Source organism: Lepisosteus oculatus, chromosome 4 (assembly GCF_040954835.1).
Source record: "Lepisosteus oculatus isolate fLepOcu1 chromosome 4, fLepOcu1.hap2, whole genome shotgun sequence".
Classification (NCBI taxonomy): Eukaryota; Metazoa; Chordata; class Actinopteri; order Semionotiformes; family Lepisosteidae; genus Lepisosteus; species Lepisosteus oculatus.
The window spans coordinates 59,089,255-59,110,152 of NC_090699.1; the positions used below are offsets into that span (position 1 = coordinate 59,089,255).

Here is a 20,898-nt window from a genome sequence, read left to right on the forward strand (position 1 = left end):
TTGCAATTGAACTATAAGGACTAATATTAATATGTTGTAGTTCAGGTGGGTACCTGCGTCAGCATGCGTAGGCTGCAAAGGAACAAGTAATAGGTTTATTCCATGCTGAAAAAAAGAAGAAAGAGAACACAACGTTTCGGCCGTGGAGCCTTCTTCAGGTGTCAATAATATTAATATGGTTAACATCACAGACATAATAGCAAAGAAGACATGCAAAAGTGTTATCGTTATGGAGAGATGTTCTGAAAAGGCTAAATTATCAAAAAGAAGGCACTAAACATACTAATTCACAGTCCAACCAGACCAAAAAAAATTAACTGTCTCAAATGCTCTTTTACTTTTTCTTTATTTATTGTTGCTGTTATTGTTGTTAATGATCCATAACGTGATATTGAAACACTATATGAAGCAACATTGTGTCACATAGTTTGTTGAGGTGAGGTGAAAAATGCATGTGACATGCATGCATTTAATATGTGTGCCAAATGCTATAAAATATACTGCAAGAAATTTGGGAGAAAATATTAATAATATTCAAATTTACTACATTCGTAGATGGGTGAAAAGTGACCTGAAGGATTTTGGATGATTGCTGTGCCTTTATTATGGTTTTGTGTGTGTTTTCCTAACTGTTAGTATTTATGTTTCCAGCAATGATTTTAAAGGTTTCCTTTAAGACCATATCTTTGTAAGCACCGATATACAGCCATTTTGTTTCATAACTTATTAAAGCACCAGAACTAATTTTCACGTACAGTATGTGCAAGTGTGAGTCTCTCTCCATAGTAATTGTCACTGTGGCCTAAGACCAAGGATGACGACCAAAATAATTAGTAAGTCCCCCTCCACTGTGTATTCTTCTGACTTAGAGTTTGAAAAAGAAAGAGCTGTGTGCTTTTATGAGCTTTGAGAGGTTATTAAGGAGGATGCTCTGGACTGCTCTGATGTGATTAATTAGATTGTCTTCAAGTACTATAGCTGAAATCCCACAGAACTCCCTTGCACCTCAGCTGTAGAGCATAGTGTGTTTGAATGTGTGTGTGTGAGAGGGAAGGAGGCAGCGAGCGAAGGAGGTTTATAAATATTGATTAGTATTCCTGTGCTGATCGAAAGAAATGACAAGAAGCACTCGGATGCTAAGCAGTCCTGGGCAAAATCTCTCGTTCTTGCTCTCTCCATATCATCCCTTCTCTCTTTCTCACTTGTGCTGCTCCGTTCCAATTCCTCACCTTAAAGCACTGGAACTTCCTCAGCTGGGATGGGGATTTAATGTGTGAGAGGCAGAGAGAGCCCCATGTTTGCTCTGCTCCATGAGCAGAGTGTGAGAAGGAGCTTTGAGTGCCATGTGACTGAGCTCCTGAGCTTTTTTTTTTTCTAAAAAAATGAGCCGGTGAGGAAAAGGAGGAGGAGAAGGAGGATATGTTTACCGTTTCGCTGAAGTGCCGAATGGGGGTCATCAGACACCGGACTAAAGGTATTGTGCACTGCACCACATTGCTTTAGATTTGAGCAACATAGCCAGGTCTAAGGGGGTGCCAACAAAGGCTGTTTTTCTGTTGGGCTTATTCAGGGAAAATGTGTTGTAAAAAAATATTCAGTTTGGTATTTGTGCTTTTATATGAGAGTGTTTGGAAATGCTCTCAAAAACACAGCTTTTTCTTCAGAAACAATACCGAAGTGTGGATTTCTCTTGTGTGCAATAATAAGTGTTACAGCTCTTAGATTTTTATGAGCCTACAGAGGTTTCATTAAATCTTTGTTTGTCTAGGAACAGCACATGTGTGCATGAAGGCAGCAGCAGTGGGGAGTTGATCTTCATGAGCACATTTTAATCACTATGATCCTATGAGAACAAATTGAAAATTAAAACAAAAAAAAGCAGAAAGTTTTGCATCCAGTGTGAAAAGATCAATATGATTTGAGAAAAAAGGTTGTACAGTATGTGCCCTTAAATTATCTAAAAGTTTCATATATAAAAGATTTGCTTATTAATTTGAAGAACATCCTGTTGTTCTTTGTTTTGACATTTTCCTTTCAATTGTTGGACTCCCTCTTCTTAAAAATTTACAGTGACAACAAACGCCTGTTTTTCTTTAAGATATAAAATTGTAAAAATCTATTTTATAAGATATAATTTATAATATATAATCTATATTATATAAAAAGTGAAAATCTATTTGTTAAATTAGTTGTTACGAAAATGACTGAAGCATGTTAAATAATAAATTAATATTTGTGTATGATAAACGCATGACAAAGCCTGGGGGCAATTCTTTTTTGCAAACTTTCAAAGTTTTGTGTGGTCCATATTTGTACACATTAAAATGATAGAAAGAAAATAGTGCTGAATTTGTTCTTTTTTAAAACTGATGAAAGATAACAAAAATACAAAATATAATAAAAACAATACTGCTTTAAAATGGATGTCCTTACTGCACATGCACAGCAGGTTCAGCACCACCAATTAGAATTCATCACTGTACCAAGAAAATATCTCAGGCCTTACACTGAAGTAACTATGGTATCTAACACATACTATTTAGGGGCAGAAGTGAAATTTAACAACTGTTTTTACTTTCCCAAACATTCTGAGGTACTTTGAAAACAGACCTTTTTATAAATATCATTTAACCTTCACTGATGATCTGTAGAACATTCAAAAACAAGGAAATGACACGGAAAGTCAAAAATCAAATTATAGAAGTTTCATGAGTCACAGGGTGGTATCCATTAGATCTTTCAATGTGTGATATATTTTTTCGTATATCTACTACCTTTTTCTGTTATTTCTCATTGAAAGCATATTCAGATACTGTACTCTACATGTAGACTTACTCCCTCTTGAGGTACGTACAGAGAGTCACTAAGTGCAGCCAAATGAATTAAGGGCCGACAGAGGAAGAAAACGTGGGGGATTACTGGATTTCTTTTGAATTAAGGATCAAATTAATGATCAAAGATTGAGAAATGAGCACTGTTTGTTATGGTTTGGAATGATAATGTGCATTGTTGCTGATGGGATTAAAGTCATTTAAGGACCACCAGATATCAGCCAATGGACATTTCCCTTGGGGGATTTGTCCTGTATTAAAAATATTAAAAAGTCTTTAAAAAGAATTAGGAAAGCTGTCTTAGCCACGGGAAGGCATCTGGACTAGTGCAAAAGATGGCTGAGTGCTGTGGGATTATTAATTAATAAAGGCCTTTTGTTAATATAGATCTTAATTTTTCATGCAGGTGCAGTTTCTCTAAGAACAGTGAGGGGATTGGCAATTGGGTTCTCTGGAGCATTCTTGGGAAGAAAAGCTTGTCCAGAATTTTCTTAGCTGTCACTAACAGAATTATTTTTTATCTCTCTTTACAAACATTTTAGTTTTTTTTTTTATTCTTTCATAAAATGACAAAAGGATTGAATTTAGCAAAGAGCACTTAGAAAACCTTGTTTTGTTATATGACGGCGTGCTCATTTCAAATTTTCAATGTGATCATAGACATTTTCTTGGCCTGGCCTCAATTTACAGTACAGTATACACATACCGTATAATAAATATGCAGTATGTCAGTAGTGTGAATAAACTGGTGATGTTACATTAGTTGGTGCACTGGGTGTCTGCATATGTTGTGTTTTAATCTATGTAAATATATACACTGTTGGAAAATATAATGTTTTTATACATACTCTAGTGTATATACAGTAGTATACTGTATATACAGTAAAGCATTAAATTCCAAGTGGATAGTGCTAGAACTTTTTCATTGACCTTTGTTAATTCCTTGTTTAAATTTGTCGTATTTTATTGATCACCACTAAACTGCTTCTCAGAATCCAGTTTGGTCACTTCTTTTAAAGAAAACACTAAAGCACCAGCAAGCAAATGCTTATGTTATGGTAGGCCTGACCTGTTCAAGACTGAATTGCTTTCATTTCTGCAAGCAGTCTCAAACTTCTGATTTTCTCAAGAGACAATACTCGCAGCTTCTGTGTGAAGCATGTAAAGGATCCTGTGACATTTCATTTAAAAACTCAATTCTAGTTTTAATTTTTAAATACAGTAAACAAATTGTAACTACACATTTCACAACACAGAAATGTATGACCAGTCCTTAGTATTAAAAGTATTTACTGTATATAACCAATAGAATGAATGAAACGTAAAGTACAGTAAGCTTAGAAATAATCTTATATCATATTAATGACATTGTAATATGCAGTATAAGCATTTATATAGAAATGTTTGTACCGCATTTTTAAGCTATGACATTTAATTGTGTGTTATCAAATCCTATGAATTACATTTCTTAGATAAGATTTATTAATATTTTTCAGTACAATCAGTACAAATTACAGTACCACCTTTAACCCTTATGCGTGTATAAAGTGGTTATAAAGAAAACGATGCATACTGTACCTGTTTGCATGTTTGAGTCTTATCTTGCTACATGTTTTGATCCTGTCTAATTTGGGGCACAATTACATATCAAAGATATGGATATTTTGAGATGCTTAGAAAGTATGCTATTCTTCTTGCAATATGGTAGAAGGATGTTTCTGAAGCACAGCAGTTTCTGAAGCACAGCAGTTTTGTTGGTCTTATTTTTGCTGTTGCTATTAACATTCATTAGTAGATAAAACTAATATTACTGACACTCAGTCTTAGCTTCTTAGTTCTTAATTACTGATTATATTAATATCCTTAATATAAGGTGATTGAGTATTACTGCTTTCATTACAAGTTAAGATATGGTAGATTGATTTTCACGATTCTCTGTGAACTCATAATTTTTCCTTGGTAATCTGAGGTAGTTTGTGGTCTTCCTTGTCATTACCCAGCTAGTGATACATCCATGTATTACACTAGGAGAACTGGGGACACACATTGACGCTCTTTGGGATTGGCTACTTCCTCCTCCACAGGCATTATAAAATGGTAATAGCCGAGCTTTAGTTTTGAACTGTGTGCTTCAGGTTGTGCAATAGTAAATGGAGTTGTTTCCCAACCAACACATTCCTATCCCTGATTTTGATTCCATCTCTTAATCTCCAGTGTTGTTTGATGACTTCATTGATTAAGACCTCAGCTGTGTTTCACCAGGACCAGGGATGGAAACCACTGCTAAACCTACTAAAGGAGCTTGATTTTGTTGACATTTGATTCAACAAATGAATCCTGAAGATATCAACAAAGTCAACTGAAAGTACTATTTCGTGCTTATCTGTGAAACAAGAAATGTTTGGCCATATAGTAGGTATGAGTACTCTATTGAAGCTGGTTACCTCGATCCAAATTGGACCAGTATTAGACCACTAATAGACTGCCCATACTGTATGTTGTTTCAGTAAAGTATATTTTGCACTTAATTTTGGGGTGTTTTCCTACTCTAACCGCAGTTAAGCCTGAAACTTCACTCATTGAGATCACCATCCGATACAACATTTCCAATAGTAGAATACTTGTTCAACAATAGAATTTTACCCTTGTTGGTATTTTCTCTTTAGTTTGGTGTGCTTGCTTAACCATTTCTGACAAATACTTTCTTTCAGTGGAGTATATTTTGCACTCAAATGAATGGAAGGTTGCAGAGAAATAGATAAGACTTTATTGATCCTGAAGGGAAATTGCATTAATTCTTTGAAGACGTTCTGAACCTTAACCCTAACCTAGCGCAAACCCATAGCTAGGGTTCGTGTTAGGATTCTACCAAAACTTAAATGCTTTTTGAGGTCATGGCAGTGTTTTAGGACAGAAACAATATTTAGGAAAAGTGTTGTTTTAGTGCAATCTTCAGATTTTTTTTCACCCATACTGTATAGTGCTACACTGCATTGCTCTAAAAGAGAATGTTGCCAAAATTACACTAAAGGCAAAAGTTTGAAAAAAAAAAGTTAATACATTTCAAAATCTTCGGGTTGGAATTGAACACAAATCCATATTAACAAGGAAAGACCATATTTCGTGGGGTTTTCCGACTCTCACCCCACTTAAGCCTGAAAGTGTGCTCATTGAGATCACCATCCAACACAACATTTCCAATAGTAGAATACGTATTCAACAATATAATTTTACCCCTGTTGGTATGTTCTCTTTAGTTTGGTGTGCTTGCTTAACAATTTCTGACAAATATTTACTTTCAGTGAAGTATATTTTGCACTCAAATGAGTGGAAGGTTGCACTAATTCTGTTAAGAAATAGGGTTAGGGTTAGGATTCCAGCAAAATGTACTGTATGTCTATAGGGATTTTAAATATTATCTCTGCCTTTGTTATTTGCTGCTAAAAAAAACTGACAACCTAAAGGAACACCTGTACTGAGCTTGTATAAATGGCATAGCCTTAGTTTAATTCTGTTAGCTCCAGTCTGTAGAACTCATCCAAACTATTCAAAGAAGAGGGAAACAATTTGGAATCCAACTGTGTCACAGTCTGACTGCAAGAAATGGATAGAACTAGTTAGACTTTTTCCCATCACAATTGCCCCCTTGTACTGTAACTGATTCTTTTAAAAACAAACCTCCTAATCCTAGCAGACACAGTTTTCATCAAAATGAGATTTAAAGTATTTTGCTGACATTTATGGCACCTGATCCATTTAGGATATTCAGTATTAATTGGCTATAATGCAAAATAAGTGACCTCATGTCAGCTGCATATGAAATTATTATGAAAGTAATGTTCTGTCTCGTAGACGTGCAGTTAATTTGTCTCATGAGTGCGTCAATTCCATGATGATGGTATCATTTATCATATTTTGTTCTGTATGGCATTTTAAAACTACTATTAAGTGCTTTACTGTCAGAATTATTTCAACATATCTTTTAAATGTGAGCTTTTCCAAGCACCTCTATACCTAGTATTTCAGTTAATATTAGAATAGTAAATTAAATGCCATATTAATTAAAAATTCATGTGATCTTTAGCAGTTGCTGTAACTTTATATGAAACTGTGAATATGTACTGATTTTATGTGTGTATGTGCGACTGGTAATTCATCATAACATTCTAAATGTAATATTTAACAGTTAATCATATTTTACTGCTGTCGTCTGATTCACAGTGTGAGCATAGATGTGCACAGTTTTCAAATTTCTGCATTTCTCTTCGTAAGATGCTAAAGTGTTTTGCACCATAGTTGACCAGGTAACTATGCAAATACAGTACAGTATAGTGGGTATAAAAAGAAACCTAACACTCATACAGTAACTGCAACAAATTCAGATTTAATGAATACACATGACAGTAAAAATCAAAGGTTACATGCATGCATGGCTACTGATGGAAGCAATACACTCTGTACATCTATGACACCATGCTATCTACTGTACCAGGTTGCAGACATTGACTTGTGGGATTCTGCCGTATTTCTCTTGTAGAGTCTGGACTTTGCCTCTGAAGTAGACTTCCATCTTAACTCATCCCACAAATGTTCTGTGGGCCTCATGTCTGATGATTTGGACATTTGTGGCAAAGCTGCCACATTCAGATCTTGTTCCTTATGATTATATGCTTAAATACCTTAATGCTTAAATAGTTGCTGAACTGCTAGAAGGCGTGTTTCATCCTCTTGGAATATTGTGATGTCAGGATGAAACTACAAGGCTGATGTCCCAGGATTAATGGAGTGTTGTGCAGTCATGTTGCTATCAATCACTACAAGCAGAGTGACTAGATGTTCCTTCACAGGCTATTGAACTTGGACCTCCCCATCAATATTTGTCAGTGCCATGACTCCCAGATCATGGTCTATTATTGGCAGACTGCGGTTGTCTACAACATCTTTCCAGGCTCGAAATTGCTGTTTCGAACACCCTAGAAAGCAAACAACAGTGCTCAAACTTAATTCTGCCTCAAACACACCAATGGCATGAAAGCTTTTTCTTTTTCTAAGTGGGACATGGTGTTTCTCCATCTTGATTTTCACCAGGCATGACATTGAACAGGTTACATCACCTCATCACCTGTACCCAGTAATTAATAATGATGTGATTAATGATCTTTTACTACAGATTTAACAGTATCACAGATAGTCATTAATTGTTGATCAAAATGATTCCACAACATTAAGCTTCTTTTAATGCTCTGTATATAATTTAGCAGTAGGAACTGAATTTTTTTCATCTTGAACAGATGAGACTATGAGGGAGCCTGAAATAAGTAATCAAATCCCCCAAGGATATTCACTAAGTCAATCTATTGGTCTTCTTCAGAACCTGCAGTGAAACACAAACCAGAGGACACAGGTGTGAATTTGGGTACTATCTCTCAGCTGTCTGAATGAATTACATTTCTTAACCCTGGTTTTCTGTGTAACATACAGTAGTTAATAAATGTAATAAATCAAATTTAGTTTAATAACTCCAGAAAAAAGAATCTGAGATGTACTGTACTGTAGTACAGTATGTCTGTTGTCTGATGTGACTGTACACAGGACTGAAACTACTGAAAAAATGTCCTGACCAGATTGTTCCTATCTGTAGATGTCCTAATGTTCCTATGAATTACCGGCAAGAAATTAATGATACCTAATGTGATCTGAGGTGTATCCATGAAGTCCTTTAATTATACAGTAACATTAAACTACCAACCAAACATACTGTATCACTGTTCAATTGAATCTCAGTTTCACGCCCAGTTTTCCTGGAATGTTGACACAGCTAATTGATACCTTGCATGAAGTTACAGTACTTGCACACACTATCTGAAATGTAAAAGTGAGCATAATGAGCATAATTCAGTACTTTTAATTCAACTACTGTACTAATCGTACCTGTTCTTATTGTTTCTTATTATTAAATGTCAGTGTTACTATTATATACTGTTCGATACTCTGTTATAAAGTAGATGTTTGCACTAAGATGTCAAAGGATCATTAACTCCTATTGTAGGCGCTATTGTAAACTCACATTATGTTGAGGAGCAGAAGGGGGACCACTGCGTTAAAAGATGAAATAGATAAAATATTACATTTAATCAAATGTTTTACATTGCAGAAAGAATATTTTAAATGAGTGTTTCTGGGTTCCTGGATTCACACTAGCATATCTCATACCATAAGAACCTCAGAAAGGTCACAAATCAGAGGAAGTCATGTGTTATATGAAACCATATATTTACTGTAGATCCTGCTAAGTGATATTCTGAGTTTTTTTGTGAAAGCAGTAATAAAGACTCACATTCTGAGTTTCCCAAGAAGAATCTATAATAAGATCTCTTTGTGGGAGCTACATGCCATCGAATATTTTTTTACTTAAACAGTTTGAGCTAGTAACAACTAAAAAGAAGGTCCTTCCTAGCAAACTACTTTTTTCTGTTAGCGGTAGTTTTTAAAAGTTTTGTAAATGCTGAAATGTTTTTTTTCAGTTTTTACTTGTACATCTGTGCATGTATTATGTAAATTATGTGCGTGCCAATACTCAACTAAGTTTCAGATAATGCTCAATACTTACATCATTTAATTATTTAAAAACTATATTTTTACACGTTATTAATTCTTACAAGCCCTCTAAAAATTCCTGTATTACTCTGAAAACCAAATGCGATGGGATATGAAAATAACGAACTAATCGCTAATATAATGTAACACAGTTGTTTAGAAATGTCTTTATATATTTGTATGGTTATGCTACAGTAAATTAATATTTTATGATTGCATTAATATACATAACCACAGTATAAATACTCCTCCTTGATATGATTCCATTGTGTTTTTCTTGTGATGCTTAAATTGTGTGTATATTTAGTATAGTATATAACATGTGATAACCAATTTAAATGTACATGTTATACTGATTACATTTCCATTGCAAATTGCTTTTGTTACCCCAGGCAAGTCTTCATAAACAGGCAAGATATGGAGTTACTCTTGAGCAATCTGTTAATCCATATTTCCAAAACAGAAAGTAGCCACTAACACTAGAATTGGACTATAAGTGTCAATTCTGTTATGTTAGTGTATGGAAACAACAATTAAACTAGCGAATCATCTGTAGCAAAAGTAAAAAAAAAACAATGGATAAAAATATAGCATATAATACTGTTTTTATTTCCAGAAGGCTTTTGATACAGTAGTTCCTCAAAGGTTGCAAGAAAAGAAACAAGTACCAATAATGGATGAATCCTCAAACTGGGGTGAAGTAATTAGTGGAATACTGCAGGGATCTGAATTAGGACCATTTCACTTCCTTATTTATGCTAGTAATCTAGATTCTGGTATAGTTAGAAAACTAGTCAAATTAGGTGATGATTAAGTATATATTAGGATAAGCAAATACTGTAGATCTGACAAATAAATAGTTCAATAAAATCCAACACTTGGAAAAACATGTAAAAAACTACTGGTACTATAACTCTCAGCATGTACTGTAAGTATTGCTCTGTTTATCCTTGGTTTTCCATCATCATTATTTTATTTTATATTGCATAGTTTATTGAAATACATTTTAAAGCTTCTAACATTAGGATCACCATACCTACAATATTGAAAAGAGAAGAAAAGAAACACAATGGATGCCACACCTGAAGAAGGCTCCACAGCTGAAACTTTGTGTTTCTTTTCTTCTCTTTTCAGTAATGTACAGTAGGTATGGAAACCTTTACTTGTTCCTTTGCAGCTTACGGATGCTGATGCAGCTACCTACTTGAAATACTTACAATACTGCGTTAAACTAAGAAGAACTGCAGCTCAAGAAATGATCCAATGCAAATTAAAGTCTTACAATTAGACATTCATTACAAACAGAAAAACAAATAGTTCTAAAACTCCATTTTGCAATTAGGGCGAATTGGCTTTTAATATGAATTATTTTATAAGTAATGACCTAAATCAGTATGGAGCTTTCTTATTGGATTTCCTTGTAAATATAATTTCATAATTTATTATTCATTAGATTTTAGAGTGACCAAGTGTTTATTTAATATTTTGTATGTTTATTTAATAGCTGTGGTCCTTCTAAATTCTACTACAGCATTTAGTTATTGGAATAGTGAGGAGCTACAGTACGTTTACCAGATACAACCCTTTAGAGCACAAAATACCTTTTTTATGTAGCCCATGTAATTAAATTTAATTATATAGGGTGATAAGTTACATCTAAAGCTATAATAAGGAATGGTGGTGCTATTGCAATCTCAGATTTAGGCTTCTGTAATTGCACTATTGATTAAACTCTTACTTACTTCATTAAATTTTTCCTTGAAACCCTCAAAGGGAAGTGCATTAGCAGTTCAAGCATAGAGATCTGTTTTATGACAAGTAGGGGGTTATTATTAGCTACTTTTTTACTGCTAAATCATGGTGCAGGAAGACCAGCAAATTAAGATTTGTCTGCCTGAAAAAATAAGTTCAGTCATGAAGAGCTCCAGTTCAACATCTGAAGAGTACACCTAATAAAATTGTGAAGCATTTCAATTGATAACAATCTGATTCCTTTTAAATACATTAAGATTCATGTTTTTTTTTTCTGTTTCCAAAAATGAACCTATGTAGAGACCTTCTTATATCGTTAAGGTACTGTATAAGGGTGAGCAAACCACAGCCCATCACAGTAGCACATGGCACAAGACAGAACTCAGAGCAATGGGTGGTAATTCAAATGGATGGCAATGACCTGCCAATGTGTCCCCCAGCATGTCTCTTTCCACAGCAGGTGGCAAACTCATAAGAATATAAAATGAACCTGCAAATGCTACGCAGATAGCTTGAGGGTGGAATTTATCCCAGGACCCTAGAGCCATGAGGCAGCAGTGATGATAGCCATGCCACCCTAGGTGTTCAATATTGCAGAACACAAATGAAAAAAATGCAATTATGTTGATTACAGTGAGTCTCGTCTTTCGTCAGTCCACATTTCAACGTTTGTTTGTTTCCTACAGATTCAATAAAACAGAATTATCTCCTCATTTCAAATGAGTTAAATTGACTTTTAAACAAAGCAGCTTGTTTTCAAAAAGGGGCATTCATTGTAGTTACTGTACTATACAAATATACAGTACTGTATAATATACTGTCCACTACTATACAGTATATACTGTATTACATACATATTGTTTATAAAGCTATGAAAAAAGTCAGTACTCAGTATTGTATTTATTTTCCTCTGATGCAATAGAAGCTATATAATGACAGAATATTTCTGATTTTTATGATACATTGATATTTGTGACCAAATGTAAATCACAAAGACTCGCGTGCTATCACCCTAAATCATGACATATCTGCAACCAATCAGAACTCACACAAATGTTTTAGTTTTCAAACCTTTTATTAAGCCTTTTTAAATAAAAATACTAGGTGAGTATAAGCATTATCTCCATTTTGTACAGTGTGTCCTTTCATGTTGAGTTTTTAAAAGAGAAATAGCTTTGTGATCCTTATGATAGTGGTAGATGTCTAAACCTGTTCTTCTTGTATGATTTTTATCTTGTTTCAAGAAGTATTATACTTAGAATGGCTTTTGGCATATTGTGGTGCACTGAGGTTATTTATATGTCTCTGATTTATTTTGTTAAAGATATATACACCATTTTTTATTTGGCATATCAAGAAATTGTAAAATGTTATTCTCAGATTTTCGGTTCTGATTTCTTTTATGAGTACTTTCAGTCTAAAAGATTGCTTGTTAAGTGGCTAAAAAGTTCTGGACATCATTCTTCCATTTAATTTTTTAACCCTTGATCCATTATGTTCAGAAGATCTTCTGATTTTCATTTTCACTTGTTTATGCAATTGGAGTGCCATCTACTGACTAATGACAGGTGTAAAATATTCATATAATTGAAGTAATATCACCAAATGACTCATTTAAAAATAAATAAGTTTTGGTTCCAAAGTTAGTTAAATATTATTGTTTTATATATAGGTATATCCACAATTGACGATAAACAAAAATTCTTTCTGGATTAAATTAGCAAATACCGACAACATCCAGAAATTAAACTCTATAACCTATGTTTCTTTATACTAAATGAGGGAGTTGAACACTTTTTGTTTCTAATTTTAGCTGACCTAGTTTGATGTTACATACCATTATTATGAATGTTATTATAATATTATTATTCTATGAAATCTTAAGTGCCTTTGTTCATGTACCATATTTGTAGGCATCTGATCCATCTCATGCCAGAAATTAAATTAGTGAAAAAGTAAGAAGTGAAATGCTAAGATTTCAGGATCTGCAGTGCTATTCTGTGTTTTTCATGAGAATAAAACTTCCTTTAGGAGACAGATGTGAGGCTGATTATTTATTTCAAAAAGCTTTGTAAAATATGCCTGCTGTATTATATACTGTATCAAGGATGCTTTAAAGCTGAATATAGAAAGATTCAAAACAGAAATAACTGACAATTCTGAATGCCTAAAATGTCGTAACTTTGGACTTATTCCTGACATTAAAACCCCTGGGCTGTGGAGGTGTTTTTGCCATCTTTTCCTTCTTCCTTTCTTCCTTTTGACAAGATGTAGGATATCACACCACTTGTGTCATCCCTATGGAAAAATGCAACAAAGAACCATGTGGAATTCACCAATGAACAGTGATCAAAGACACTTCTGTGTCAAAAATAAGATCATACTGACTTCTGTCTGCTGCTGTTGAGAGGGATGAATTTTTGATACCATCAGGGATGGGACACCCTCACAACCACAAGAAGAAACACAAAACAAACAAGAAAGGCAATTAGAGTAATCTTCTGTTCTAAATTTTAAAAACTCTAGCAATAGGTGGACCATTTTTCATGCCTTTAGTTTGCTTTTCATTGCTTTGCGATTGGTAATTTCATGAGTTGGTTGCTCCTGTTAACACAGGGTTGTTTCTTTCTTTTGCCATCAATTATTTAAACCACTCTTGAGAAAATGGAAATGATATCGGCTGCTGTTTTTGCTGAGATTTACATCCTGCTGATTTACAACCGACCGGTTATGGCATTTTAAATGAGAAATGATGGGCTTTTTGTTTGTATCGTCAACTCATCACTTTCGAGTAATGCTCTCTATCTACCTTTGCTTTCAGCAAGTTAAGGTTGATATGACAGCATTGTAATTGTGTCTTCCCTTACCAGCCCTTAAAAGAAGCCCCACCTGCCTGAGGAGTACTTAACTGGAACAGTGTGAAATTGGGTTGTTGGCCACATGATCACAGAGTCAAGTATAGAAATGGTGTATGAAAGCAGGATCCTTGTTACAAAAATGGAGAGATCTGTCCAGTTTGGAATGTATTTTAAAATAGGTCCAAAATGGCAAAGCATAGATATCTAGTACAAGTACTCAAAACTATTATTTTAACTTTATTTTAAAATTATTTTAACATCTCACCTTTTATTAAACTAATGCCTGTAAAGTTCTTCTGGTTTGATATTACTAATACAACAGTTGGTGTTTTGGGTATTTACTTTTAACATACTTTAAAAAAGAAAGCGAAGTAGTATGAATGGTTGCAGAAAGAAGTCACCCTTCTTTTAGGTGATTCTTTTGGTTTTGCTTTTACAGTAGGTCAGCTAATTTTCTCCTGTCAGTCAAATTCTCCCAAGACCATAGATGTCTGAGTGGCCAGCTGTTTCATTTGGTGTATGTATCCAAAACCATCCCAAAGGACATTACCCTATTCTTGCTTGAGCAAGCTCAGGAAGAAAGAAACTGAAACGACACCAGTATTACAATTAATCTTTAATGTGAATTATTTTTACACAGTACTGTGTGGATGTCTTTTACTGTAGGTGTGTTTTCTGACGTTGTATCACTGATACAGTACAGTATATGTAATGGTAAAGTATGTAGTAGTTTCTGTGTGATGTTTTTATTACCTACAAATGCACAGTTTTTTTATATAGTTGCTTGCTAGAAACATTCTATTCTAGCCAGCGAAGATTTTATGCTTTTACGTTTTTCCTTATACAGTGAAGAAATCTGGGATGGTGCTTTTTCTTTTTCTTAGCATTCAGGTCCATGCAAGACTTCAACCAGATGTGGGACTGATTTCATAAATAAATTTAGAATTCACGGCTGATCATTGCTGTTTATCCTTTAGAAAATCTGCCGTGTGTTTTTGTTTTGAAATATTATCTACTTATTAAGAGTACAGTACATATTTTTGTAACAGACAACAGCATACTGTGTATCTTGGACTGCAAATCAATCCCATACTCAGTTTATTTAAATACATTAAGCTTATCAGTGTTCAGTTTAAGTGATATTTCCAATAACATTTGAAAGCTTGCCAATTACATTTTTCACTGTAATTGTAATTTCACATTTTTCACATTTTTCATTTGTAACTCCTATTCTGGTAACTTTGCACAGATTTGCAGGGTTTTTAAATGCTTGCCTTTAGTTCTTCTTGTTCAGATATTATTTGTGGTCTAGCGGTAGGTTTTTCCTATTGGTTCATTGACAAAACCTTAGCCATAATTGAATACAGTAGGTAGCTCAACTAGCACTGTGTGATTTCAGATCATCAATTTGAAATATGGTGTATTTTAGATAGCAGTATGGATTTAGATGCAGAAATGGGATAATGTAAGAACTAGTATGACATTTTCTAAATTTAGCGTTTTTTGAAAATCTTTAGTGAGTGAAAAGCCTTTGGGACCAGCCTTGCTCAGGGCTATTTATGAAACAGTGATTATGGTATTGTCTTATCTTTGGAGTACTACAGGATCAGATTTTATCCCCAAATAATTAGTTTAAAATTGCAATGTTTGTCCAACATGCACAACAAGCAAAAGTCACCAACAATATAGAAGTTTGCTAAGAGAACATCAGGGATTGTGGCAGCTAAAGTTACTTGTGGGGAGTTTAAGATGTGTTCAAACAACTGTTCTACAGTGTTGCTTTGTTTCTTATTTCTGCTATTTGTAAACGTATGGTTTTATAATTATCCTGATTGTGCTTTGTAATGCTGGTTCTTAGCCAATCAAGTCATAGCTTTAAAACATCTATCCGTCCATTTTTTTAACTGCTTTATCCAGTACAGGGTCGCGGGGGAGCCTGAGTCTATCCTGACAAACAACAGGGGCAAGGTGGGATTCAGCCTGGACAGGATGCCAGTCCATTATAGGGCACACACTCACACCATGACGTTTCACAGAGACCAATTAACCTACTAAAAACCACGACCAGTGGAGGAAACCCACAGAAACTTGAGGAGAACATACAGTACAAACTCCACACTCCAGGTCCAGACATGCACCCAGAGCCCCAGCACCACAAGGCAGCAATGCTAACATCTGCACCTTCGTGCCACACAACAAGAATTCATTTTGTACTGAAATAAAATACATTTGGAATTGGAAATAACTATGGAACCAGAAGTACACAGTGCAGATAAGGTTGTACAATCCCATCTCATGTAAATATGAAATATAAGTACTGTACACATATTGATAACTGTGTGACTTGTATTCATGCAATCACAATGTGTCATAGCCCCATAAGGACAATAAGAATATTAGCAGTGACACTGCTGAAGGATTGTAAATGTGGTGAATACACCTACTGTGTATCAAATGGCCTGTGTTGAAATCAACGAGAAGGTCACTCCAGGCAACTGACCCCTTTGTCTTAGCAAGAGCTGGATGCCTGAATCTGACAAGGATACATGAAACTAGTACATGTGGTTCACTTGCTTCAGCAGAGACAGAAAGCATACAATCTCTAGCAGTGATTCTAAGTAGTTCACGACATCTTCTTTTTGTGACAGAAAAGTATCCAGCAGTGATTTTGCCTTTAATCTACAGTAGTTGCATCTATCAAGAATGTTTTGTCACTTTTATATATGAAATTTAAGCTCAATATAAATTACTGAATAAAGTACTGATTATAAATATAGTGTTGTGTGATTGTGACATTTTTATGAAAGTCACTCTGAAGAATTTTATTTTTGCTACAGTTTGAAACCATTTTCTTTCAATACAACAGATTTTCAGCTGTTTCTTTCTCTAGGCATGTATTAAATTCTCTGGCATAAAACAATGCCAACAAACTTATCTCATCAGCTTCTCCATTTTCTGACATTTTGCTGTGTTTTGTTTTGTTTAGTTTATTTTTCTGCATTTAAAGTTCTATGAAAAAACTTTGAGGTGAAGCAAAATGGTGACAATTTGTCATCACGTTTTTTTGTTACAGTTGATCACAAAGAGCCTCAGAGTCTTGTGCTTCTCATGTGTCTTGTGGCTAAGCAGAACAAACATTTGAGAATGTAACAAAATAGTCTCTTTGAATGGATGTAATAAACAATATGTTGGTGATGGCCAAAATATAAATTGCTACAGATATCAAGGAGTTGTTTTTTCCCTTAGGTCAAACAGAATTGCTCACATTAGCTACTCTCTAGCTCAGCCTTCTGTGCATACTGCCTGAAATGTTATTCCTGCAGAATCCTTCATTGATTAAGACAATTAGTCTCATTTTTACCCAGTAAGCTTCCTATTTTACTCCAGGTAAAGAAAACTGACTATATTCATGTCATTCAAGTATATCCAATCCTGACCATGGTATAATCGTATTCTGGGTTTCGGTGCGGTTAAGGTACAGTACCATCATGGTATTCTGGTTTTCATTCCAGGCAATCTCCTAATATCATTTTCTTAATTAGCCACTGGCTCTGGGACAAAATGCTTGCTGACAATAGCTGTGCTTAATGTATATGGAAAACACAAAATGCAAAATGATAAAAAAGGACCTCAATAGCAGTGCACAGCAGGAGTTAATTCAAGTAAGTGTAAATTATAAATATTGGGTAGAGCGATGCCTCATTAATATTTTGGTCACAATTATTTTTTCTGCTGTCTGGATGGGGAATTTGATGCCCGCATTCGCAGTGAAATATTTATTTCTAATGCAGAAATATGATATGGTGTATCGTACACAAAACATAGTATAAAATCAGATGCGTACGTGCAGCAACATTATCAGCTAAACAAGATTCTGTGTGTAAGTGACTATTTCTGATTGGAAATAAGCATTCAGTATTAGAGATGAACAGAAGTCAAACCATCAGCCTCTCTACTGGTTTATAGGAGACAAAAAGAGAAGCAGCTCTTTTGCTGCTTTGTGAAACAAAAACAACAAAATCCCCACTGACTATCTCTGACTGCAGCTGCTAATACATTCTAATTATCTGTGGAGCTAAAATGAGGATCCTTTCATCTTTTTATTTTTATTGAACTAAACTAACAGCAAAACAGCTCAGAGCTAAGCACTGAATCTTTTTATTATCATGTTTTTGTCTGTGTCTCAGAGGATTCTAGCCTCAGTTTATATTTGCCATCAGGCTGATGAGTGCCCTCATTAGACTGAGAAGCAAGAAAGTCTGTGATTTTCTTGATTTCTTTTACAGCTACCTTTAAGGTTTACTCAGGGTTAAATTCTGTTTCAGTGATAAACTGTGTCTCATTATAATCTGACAATGTCTTTATTGAGCATCATTGTTACCACTTTCTAGCCTAATTTTGTCAGATCTGAGAAATTAACAGGGCTGGGCCTGATCAGTACTGCGATGGAATACATTCAAGGAAAACCGTGTAGTTTCTGCTAGTGGTGCTGTAGGATAGTATTGTTATACCAGGTTGTGCCACTCTTCCCTCTGGACCAGAATTTCCATGCCAGTGTTTCCTCATGCCTCAGGGGCCGTCCTTTGGAAGTGACATTAAGACTTCCATGTCCATGCTCGCTCATTCGAGGTTCCATGGCTCTGTTCATAAGACAGGTGGTGTTAATCCTGATGTATTGTCGTGATTCCTTTCTGAGCATGCAAAATCAGGACTATTTACAAGCTGGCCTTTCATTTATTTGGTGGGACAATTTCTCACTCCTTTTCCTGATCTGCTGTGCAGTGGGGCTGCTTGCACATTTTGCTCACCTCGGTGATGCTTCACTTCTGTGTTCAATGAAGTGGCTTCCTGTGAAAAGTGCTCTGTGTATCCTTTGGAATAGTGCTTTATAAACTAAATTATTATTAAAATATAGTGTTTTTAAAAAATATAGGGTTTTGGGTAAGTTGTGTTTTTGGGTAATATAGGATAGAGCTGTCTGAATGACAAGACTAGTGCTCTTGTTCTGAGTCTTGGTTTTAATCCTAAATGGGTGGAATCCACAATCCACTGTGTGCAGTAACTATTTATTGTGCCAGTAACACCGAGTAACATGCCTGTTTAGTTTACTGCAAATGATAAGAGGGCAATAAGCTTTCAAACTTGTATATAGTCTTTGGAAAGTGCTGCGTAATAATAAGTGCAGGACAAAAACTGTCCTGTACTGTGGCCATCTCTTTAGACTTTTTTCATTCCAGGCAGCACACTGGAAATTAGTTGCTAAAACATTTAAAGGCTGTGCGCTTGGATTAGACATACCATCCAACTCTCCACAATGCATTCACACTTTCCTCTGCCCAGCAATCAGAATGCTGTAATGTTTGTGAAGTTCTGAGCCTATCATGACTTCTTGGAAGGAGAACTTAACCTATGATTTAAACATCGTCTCCTGTTTGATTTTGAAAGACCCACAGTGAAAGGGGCATGACTGCACTACAGGAGCATGAGACTTAGAGCAGGAAACTTCAGGGGATACAACCAGAAAAATGAGATTTCACTGTGTTTGTGCAACAAAGTTCCTGACTTTTCTAGTTTACATATACATTTCATGGGAATCCCAAACTGTCAGTGCATGAACATGTTATTAGTTTTCAAGTTTACAGCCTGATTTAGAACTGTTAATCATATATTTCTTTAAATAAATTCTGTTAGACTGCTATATAAACATCACATAACTGTGTGTTAGTTTGACAATACAAAAAACTCTTAAGCCATCTGGCTGACATGTTATTTTACATGCAGCATGGTCAATTAAGTGATTAATGTACTTGCTGGATCAAAGCTCAGCACTGGTGTACGGTCTGTAAGAAAACACCTGCCCTTGACTTAACAAATGAGCATAAAATAGACCAGAGTTACATGCATGCTGTGGTTACATGCATGCTGTGGTTTTTCTCTTGTACAGGGAATTTTCTTATTATTTTCATCAAGTTAAGCAATGGTTCAGGTAGGAAACTACTTTTTTTCCCCTCCATATCAGAACTCTAAAGCACATACAGTACATGCCACTTCAGTTCTCTTAATCTGACCATCCTTACACCACCAGATGAATAACTAGCACTTATTTAACTAACATCCAGTGAATGACAAAGGAAGGGGGTTCAAAGCTGCCTCTGTTGATCGGTTGTGCCTCCTGCCTCCTCTTCAGCCTTCACCTGTGGATCTGCTCCCTGCTCAGGACCATTGCTGCTGGTTAGAAGGTTAATTAGTGGGCAGTGCTACAGGTACCTCAAAATAACCTATTGAAGTCATGATACCGTACCTAATAAGCATCAATTTTGTGTGTCCCTCTGATTGATTTCTTCAGTCTCATGTCCATCAAGATGCACAGGGAGACTAACCTTTTAGTTCTAAAGAGCATGAATCAAACAGGTTATACCTAAGAAAATGAGTGGTTAAAATGACGAAATATAATAAAGAAGGAAACTTACAGTATGTGGACATTTAAACTCAATATAGTGAATGTTGGATGAAATGTAGTACTAGCAGATGACAATATTTGCTGTAGCAGTATGGCATCAACACATATTCTGAGATGTGTCCACATTAGATTCAGAGTGGTCATTCCTTAACATGTTTTTTTATGCCTGTGACTTTATTGCTTTGCTTTCAGGCACCGTCAATCTGTTTTAAAGTACCGAACATGTGAGAGCCTGGCAGAGGGGAGTGAATAAGATGTGAAGTGTGTGACAGGAGAAAGATAGAACCTGTGTATGAATTGAGGGACTACAGTATACCCCCCACCAGAGACTAACCAGGCATGTACTGTGCATACTTTATAGAGTACACAAGCAGGTGGGTGAGTAGAGGCAGCTGTGAAA

The 20,898-nt window shown here is 35.2% G+C and overlaps 1 protein-coding gene across 6 annotated transcripts in view; it reads left to right on the plus strand.

Annotated features, from left to right (window-relative positions):
* Window positions 1-20,898, plus strand: part of grip2b (glutamate receptor interacting protein 2b) — a 290,064-nt gene that overhangs the window by 156,301 nt on the left and 112,865 nt on the right. Inside the window, exon 1 of one of the 6 annotated variants that reach the window (XM_015348134.2) lies at window positions 1,144-1,474. The exons of the other annotated variants lie outside the window; for them this stretch is intronic. Coding sequence (XP_015203620.1) covers window positions 1,420-1,474 — 55 coding nt within the window. The 5' untranslated portion in view covers window positions 1,144-1,419. Of the gene's footprint in view, window positions 1-1,143; window positions 1,475-20,898 lie in introns of those variants that run through there. 6 annotated transcript variants of the gene reach the window in all.